The following is an 8,618-nucleotide window of genomic DNA, read 5'->3' on the forward strand; positions in this document are numbered from 1 at the left end:
TTTTGTACGTATCGGAATCGGTCGGGTGAGTCCACGACACCACTTCATCCCTCCCTAAGCCACCACGATCGCGCTTTTGCCCGCTCGTCTGCGAGTTCTCCCGTCTGTCGCACAAATTGGATCCCTTTTTCGGATCGGTTCTCTCTCTCTCTCTCTCTCTTTACCTCTCGTCCCAGGGACGTTTGGTTTCTCATATCTTTTTTTCTCACCTTTCTCCGTGTACATCTTCATTGTGGCACCGATAACACGCACGAATGACTCGCCGAAGGTTCCGAAGCCCGCAACGCGCAACGCGTACCGGGGGTTCGAACGAGGAACGATCGCAGTGTTTTTTTTTTTTCGAAATAATCCGGTCAGTGAGTTCCATTCGAGCGTACCTTGAAGTTCCACTTTCTGTATCTTGTAAATATGATTAATAAGTCTCACCCCTGAGGATGCTGTACGGTAAATGGACGACGTGAGCCTCGGTAGAACACGCGTGTAATCAACCAAAAATCGATACTCGGGGGAAGGGGGTTACTAACGCAAACTACGTAAACACGGGAAACGCAGTTCGCCGAAATTTCCCCTTCGCGGTATTGTGACGTTAATATATTGCTCTCGACGACTTACTTGCATCACTGTTACGAAATCTAACGTCGATGGTTTCATCAGATTTTCATCACTCAACATTTTCACGTCTATTCTGTAGTGGCAAATTTCATATTTTTATAAAGTACTTTTTGCAGTCTTTTAATTTTGCATCTGTGTTTTGTGCTCAATCGTCTGTTTAATTCGCGCACAGGATTTAACAACGCTCGGTGACTCCTGTGAAAATGTATCAGCACTTTTTGTCAATTCATTTTCTTTCCGCTTAATACGTAAAATCGATTTTTCTCTCTGTTTCGACGAGGTTGTGTAACTCGACCAAAATGTAACGCTCGTCTCACCGTGCACACAACGTCCCAAGTTACGTCAAATCATCATGACTGCGCTTAACTCCGTCATTATTCGCGTGCGTTATCGTGCATGCGAAAATAAATCAATAATCTATGGACGATCGCGTTTTCACTCTTTTCAGACTCGCTCTTCCGAGGGTGCCCGCGCCAGCAAAAATGCGACCACGCTTGCTCTGGATCGGTAAGACCCAACTGATTATTGATTGAGATATCGAGTATCATTTCGCGGCCCGGCTTCATCTCATGTAATCATCCAATGTGGTAATCGAGTTATTACGTTAACGTCCGATCGGGTGAGCGCATGGGAGGAGCGGTGACAAAAAATGCGCCGGCAAGAAATCGTGCGGCAATATCCGTCGGTTTTCCCCCGGAGAAAACAGAAAGAGATTAGCCGGAGATTGCAGTGTCGGGGATAGAGGAAAAGAAAGTTCGCAATCTCTGTGACGTGTCCCAGCGTCAAGTATAACCTTCGTCTCGATAATCGAAGGAGATGAAAAGTCACCAAGCAAATTGTTGAGCAACGCCCCGAGCCATCTTTATCTACCGTTTCATCGAATTATTCTGCCGTATAAGTTCTCTCGCCCATTACGCGCCACGTAATCAATACGGCATTCTTTGACAATGCTCGAGTGCGGCCGCTCGTGCGTGGCGACACTGTAAATTATTTGAAAGAAAGAAGAAACCGCACGGACGAAGGAGAGAGAGAGACCGTCTTGATCATCGCGAACGTGACAGCGCGAAAATGCTGTTCGTTAAGACATGCCTCGAGTGGTTTCAGACGCGCGTTAGATATCCCGGTAACAAACAAAGAAGAATTCACGCATCTCTTCAATGCGAGAACCTTGTCGCCTCGTGCCGCACATATTGAAAGAACGATGTTTGCCGAATAAACAATCGACGAGTCGTAATCTGTATGATTAGCACTTGAATGTAATAGTGCGCGAAAGGATGCGATTTTTTTTTCGTAAAATGATTTTCCCGAAGAAATAAAGAAGCGAGCGGAAATAATAATAATAATAATAATAATTTTGCAGTTTCCGTGTGGCAACTTTCGACATCTCGATTTCAATCGCGACGTTAACGTGCCGTGCGGGTTTCAAATTTCGACGGAACCTTCGCGCAAGGTCTACGACATTTTTTCGTAACATCCTCTAATTAAAACGAATTCGAGATAAGCGAGCGCGCCGCCGGCCGGTATTGTTCCAGCGCACTTTTACGTATTACGGGGTCACCCTTTACGCTTACGATCATCCGTACTTAAAATAAAGGTCAAGTGTATGCAGCGTGCCGTGTTAGCGCAACTGCTATCGCCTTCCCTTTTCTCGTGAATCTTAAAAACGGACGAACACCACCGGAGATCGCGAGGAACGTGTAGGGGAGGCGGATAAAATGACGGAATAATGCAATTAATTTCGGAGAGAGGGTGAAACTTTTTCAATTTTTCTGTTCTCAAATTATGAATATTCAACGGCCGAAAATCCTCCGGTTTGTCTTAATTGAATGATAACGATTCGTGAATACCGGACGTCTTCTGTAAGGGAATGAATTAAAAACGGCGATACGGACGGAAATTTTTCCTCCGGAACGCCGAATTGGATTTAAATTTGTTGAAATTCGGTGAAACGGTCAGAGCAGAGTTAAGCCGTTTCCGCTGCAGCTTCCCTTCGGGCAAGTTACGTCAATACTCTGACGCGATCGTGCAATGCTAGTGTAACCACGTAACGGTCAAAGATCCTCTCGAACGATGCATCGAGTACCGTGCTCGGATTATCTTCGTAGATCACGCGAGGCTCGGCTGCATCTTGATCTCCGTCCTATTGTTTCGAGGTAACCAAAACCGAAGCTATCAACCGGCAACAGGAAGATGTAGGGATAATGGTACCGGCGATATTGTTGCCTGAAATAGTCTTTTGGTCAAATTGCGCGTAGTATGGAATTATTGGTGAGAGAAGGCACGGTGAGAAAAAGTGTCTGCCTAGTCCTTGATTCGATATTAAAACGCGTTACGATAAACATATATCGTGTTATTTGAATTACTTAAGTTATTTCGATCACAACGGCCGATTCAATTCATATTCCGATAAATTTATGATTAGTCGAGGAGATGGAAATATTCGGCGACACAAATTCACCTGAATCGCCCGTGTGACACGTTGCGCCAGCGGTATTATTTAAAGCGCGGAGGTCGTGTCAATCGTATTTGCTAAGTTATACTCATTAATCTACGTCGACGTAAAGTCACCATTAAATCTTAATTTATCAATGTCAAATCGACGCTGGAGGTATCAATGGCCGACTCGTTTGATAATTACGCTTATTCGCCGTTGAATTATATCCTCCGTGATAACAGGAAAAACCAATCAAGATTTTCATAATTCATCCCGACACTTCCTTTCATATCTTTTCCACGTCATTTACCAAAGCTGTTTTCAATCATCACAGCCTCGACGTTACCTCGCCTTGCCGAAGAAATTAAAACATTCCGACAGAGCGGAAGTCACTTTTTTGATTTGCATAAACAAGTTTCGCTGAAAATTCGAAGAATACGGATACTTGAATGCAAGAATTTTCTCTCCCGATTATCAGTGCTTTCGACATGATCGATCGTCTATAAAAAAAAAAAATGCAGCAATATATAGTAAAAAATGTTGTGTTAAATTTAACTTATTTCACATGTCCCAAACGGTTCACACAAAATTTAGAATTAATTTAACTTTTAATTAAATTGAATATATTGAAAAGTAACACAAATATTATGTTAAAAATCAACGCAAAATTAATATTCACGATATTAATCGGCACTGAAGTATAAAATGTGTTATATTAAATATATAACACTTACAAATGTTATTTCAACACTTACACATGTTAAATATTTGCTCAACACGAAATGTCGAGATGACATAAATATAATATGTTAAATTAACGCAAATATGTGAAAAATAGAACACGAAAGTTATGACGAGGACCGATTTTAAGTGCAAAATATCTCTTATTGTTTATGCTTCAAAATATATTTGACAAGTATTCGCCAAACTGCCAGCAGAGCTTGAGATCGCAGTCTGGATCTTCTCGCATGCTCGGAAACCAGACTTCTGTATCTGCTTAACAAGTAGCTTGCGTGATCCGCGGACCAGCACGACGGTGTCATTGCGAAAACCCCGCACGGGAGTCTCTACAATTCTCGTGTAACGCCACGCACGCTTGAAGGAGGTTCGTGCTGCGTTCGTCTCTCTCTCTCTCTCTCTCGCGCGCGCGTGATCCTTCCCTACCCTCCTTGTCTCTCTCCATTTACGCTTTTTGATGCGATTTACGTACGGCCAAGCGTGCGAAGAACTCCTAGCTTCTCCGCGCCTACGCTCTAAGCGCGCTCGACAATGCTCCTTAATTAATTAGACGGGAAGTTATGTCAGAGATTTTTCAAGACACATTTCTCTTGTGTGAGACTCGCACGCAACCTCCCGTCATCGCGACGAATTGCGGCGGTTGCTGGTGGCGGCGGCGGCTGCGTAGGCAGGCATTAAGCCTTTGGCACTTGGGCACTTAATTGATGTCACAGTAAAAATTCTCTCTCCTTGTAATGGAACTTTAATGAGATGTTCGTTGTGGCCGCGTTAAATAATTCGCCGAGGGCTACGTGTCGAAAAATAATGCCGCCTTGTTTGCATTTGTTTCAGTTTTGCTGGTTGTCGCTCGTACAGTTTTGGTAAGTCATTCCCCGTTTTATAAACGCTGATCGCGTCGCTGAAAAGTGGGATATGAAAAGAAAAAATTGTTTTCCCAAACTTTTAATTAATTCTGTTAAATTTAAACTTATTTCATCATCGGAAATAATCTAAACGCAAATCGATGTTTCAATTAAAAAATACACCGAGGGAAAGATTTCTTCAAATTTAATCAATTTTATCGCATCCAAACAAATGTCATCATTGGCATGCTCCAGAGAAACTAATGTTTCGATTAATAAATGCGATTGTCAGACTTTCCAACGAACGTGTGCTTAAGGCAAAGATACATATCTTTATCTTAAATAAAGAAATTTGTTGTGCTGGTGCATCTATTAACTTGTTTCATCTGTGAATGCAGACTCACTCTCGATTTCGTTCGTTCCCCCGCTTTCTATCTATCCTCACGGGGAAGCAGCGCGTTCGTCCGCATAAATCAACGGGACGGAGTCAATTTAATTTTTCGCGATCAACACATCTTATTCGTCTCATTCCCTTAGCCGTCTTGCGAAATAGCATTTTCGGTTGCGCAACTTTAAGCACTCTCATATTAATCGCTCGTGACTGCACTGTTGTAACCTGCACGATCACAATGATCGAGAGTACGAAGACGCTCCTTCGGACATTTCTACGAGCACGATCCCAGCGATGTCGGAATCTGTAAATCTGTTATAATTAATCGTTCAAGGGTATTGCGACCCCAATGGATGGTACGACGTTACACGGTACCAAACTGTAATAATACGAAACAGAATAGACACAATGTTTGGAATCGTCGAAATGTTACTTGCATCGTTAATATCACTTACAATGCAATTAAAGTATCAATTTGAGCATTAAATATCTCGACGATCAAATCAAGGATCAATTTGTTCTTACTTCGATTAAATTAATAGCAAGTGAAATTTATATTCGTCAAGCGCTCTGTAAATATTTTGTTCGATCTTACAGGCTGACGAGGGGTATAATTATCCGAGACCGCCAAGTCCGCTTATACCAGGTGGTCCAGGTGGAGGTCCCGGTACTGGAGGATTTCCAGGGACTCCCGGGGGATACCCATCTACGCCTGGTGGCCCCGGTGGAGCACCAGGAGGTCCTGGTGGACAGCCTGGCGGACCTGGGAAACCTGGTGGTTTTCCATCCGGCGGGCCAGGAACGGGCTTTCCAGGTGGGCGTCCAGGAGGTGTTCAACCAGGCGGCCAGCAACCCGGAGGATTTCCATCGGGTCAAGGACCTTCCGGTGGATATCCAAGCGGACGACCGTCGATTCCATTTCCGAGCGGTGAACCAACAGGTGGTGGATTTCCTGGTGGCCGACCTGGTGGCCAAAGGCCAGGCGGCTTTCCAGATGGCCAAGGACCAAGCGGGGGATATCCCAGTGGACAGACTCCTGGAGGTTATCCCGGTGGAGCACAGAAGCCTGGTGGTCCGGGAAGTGGATATCCTAGTGGAGGACCCGGCACTGGCTATCCAGGAGGTGCTCAGAGACCTGGCGGTGGTCCAGGTCCTCAAGGACCAGGAGGATACCCAGGACCAGGCGGACCAAGTGGCCCTGGAGGTCCTGGAGGTCAGCAAGGCCCAGGTGGACCGTCTACCGGTGGTTACCCTGGTACTAGACCAGGACCTCAAGGGCCAGGAGGCTATCCAAGTGGGCCAGGTACACGAATATTAAACAAAAAATACAGCTTCTTCAGATACATTATAAGCGTGAGTGACAAAAGTATCATTAAAACTCGCTGATATCACCAATCCTTGTAAAATCGTTGAAATTAAACACAAGTGATGAAATGATTGGGAAAGTCAATCATATTTATTAATTGAAACATTAGTTTGTGTTTGGACTATTCCTATGATGAAATGAGTTTAAATTTAACAAAATTAACTAAACCCAAAGAAATAATCTTCTCTGTGTGACAGGAACTCAAGGGCCAGGAGGTTATCCGAGCGGACCAGGAACACAAAGGCCAGGAGGCTATCCAAGCGGTCCAGGACCGCAAGGACCAGGAGGCTATCCGGGTGGACCGGGAACACAAAGGCCAGGAACACGAAGACCAGGAGGCTATCCGAGTGGCCCGGGACCACAAGGACCAGGAGGCTACCCGAGTGGCCCGGGACCACAAGGACCAGGAGGCTATCCGAGTGGCCCGGGACCACAAAGACCAGGAGGCTATCCGGGTGGCCCGGGAACACAAAGGCCTGGAACACAAAGACCGGGAGGCTATCCGAGTGGTCCAGGACCGCAAGGACCAGGAGGCTATCCGGGTGGTCCGGGACCGCAAGGACCAGGAGGATACCCAGGTGGACAAGGTCCACAAGGACCAGGCGGTTATCCGGGTGGGCCTGGTCCAATAGGGCCTGGAGGACCCGGAGGACCGGGTGGGCCCGGAGGACCCGAAGATACCGGAGAATATCACGGTGGTGATGAAGGGAAATACGACGAAGGTGATTACTCGGCCATTCCAGGAGAGCCTGGTCGCGACTATCCTATATATAGTGAAATTCCGGAGACCAGCTTCAGTTGCGATACCCAACAACTCCCTGGTTATTACGCCGACGTGGAAGCTCAGTGCCAAGTTTTTCACATATGTGCAAACAATAAGACGTACGACTTCCTTTGTCCGAACGGGACGATTTTCCATCAACAATTCTTTGTCTGTGTCTGGTGGAATCAATTCGACTGCAGCACCGCGCAAAGCCTTTACTATTTGAATGAAAATCTGTACGATTATACTATAATGGGAACACCAGAATTCCCAGGAATCGGAGGACCTGGTACATATCCAGGAGGTCCTGGAGGTCCCGGAGGACCTGGCACATATCCAGGAGGTCCCGGAGGACCTGGTACATATCCGGGAGGTCCCGGAGGACCAGGAGGTCCAGGAGGTCCAGGAGGTCCCGGGGGACCAGGTGGCCCAAGTTATCCAGGAGGTCCGGAACGTCCTGGCGGTCCAGGCACTTATCCAGGAGGACCTCAAGGCCCATCGGGACCAGGATATCCTGAAGGACCGCAAGGTCCAGGAAAACAACCTCAAGGACCTTTCGGACCAAGCGGTCCAGGAGGTAGTTTCCCAGGACGACCGGGAGGCTCATCCGGCCCAGGTTATCCTGGTCCAGGAGGCCCTAGTAAACCAGGGCCCGGATACTTAGGTCCCCCGTCAGGGCCTCAAGGACCTCAAGGGCCTCAAGGACCACAGGGACCTCAAGGGCCTCAAGGACCAGGATATCCTGGAAGACCTCAGGGGCCATCCGGCCCTACCGGACCGACGAGACCTCAAGGGCCTAGCGGTCCCGGCGGCTACCCCGGACCAAGCGGACCGTCTCCAGGATATCCAGGCAGTCAACCTCAGAGACCAACGGGACCACAAGGTCCAGGTAGTTATCCGGGCCCAGGCGGACCTGGTGGCCAACCGCAGGGACCTAGCGGGCCGGGATATCCTCCGAGCGGCAGACCAAACGGCCCATCGTTCCCGGGTGGACCCGGTGGGCCATTAGGACCAGGGGGTATCCCGGGGAAGCCGGGCGCACCGTTCCCGCCGCAGGGCCCCTCAAAGCCAGATCGTGAGTACTTGCCGCCGAGGGCTGGATAATCGTGAATCCAAGGCGCTCCAGCCGGTATCTAACGACGACTCCCACCGTTGTTAATGCTGGATGACACGTGTAAATACGAGCCTCTTTACCTGTGTAATCTAAGTGATGTCGGTTATTCGTATTATTGCATTTTCACTTTTACGTGTAGGGAATTCAATTATTCTGCTTGCACGTTTGCTCATCCTGAGGTTTCCGTACATTCAATTAAAAGTTTATTTCGTCACAGTTGCCTGTTTCAATCACATTTCACACCGAGACAATATAAAGTGCTATTTTACGAACAAAGAAATTACATTAATGCGTACGCAGGTTTCTCTTTATTTAATTTTCTTATTAAATTTTGAATACATTGTCATACAGTTTGATT

The 8,618-nt window shown here is 46.9% G+C and overlaps 1 protein-coding gene across 1 annotated transcript; it reads left to right on the forward strand.

Moving 5' to 3' along the window:
* Window positions 1-5,255: 5,255 nt before the first annotated feature.
* On the forward strand, window positions 5,256-8,387 carry LOC106748156 (collagen alpha-1(I) chain-like). Its single transcript, XM_014626401.1, has 6 exons — window positions 5,256-5,265; window positions 5,352-5,398; window positions 5,615-5,831; window positions 5,944-6,320; window positions 6,581-6,857; window positions 6,899-8,387. Exons 1-6 carry the CDS (start codon window positions 5,256-5,258, stop codon window positions 8,248-8,250), a joined length of 2,280 nt encoding a protein of 759 aa, XP_014481887.1. The 3' UTR covers window positions 8,251-8,387.
* The last annotated feature ends 231 nt before the right edge of the window (window positions 8,388-8,618 follow it).

The sequence above is a fragment of the Dinoponera quadriceps genome, unplaced genomic scaffold (genome assembly GCF_001313825.1).
Source record: "Dinoponera quadriceps isolate SergipeBrazil2010 unplaced genomic scaffold, ASM131382v1 scaffold2600, whole genome shotgun sequence".
NCBI lineage: Eukaryota > Metazoa > Arthropoda > Insecta > Hymenoptera > Formicidae > Dinoponera > Dinoponera quadriceps.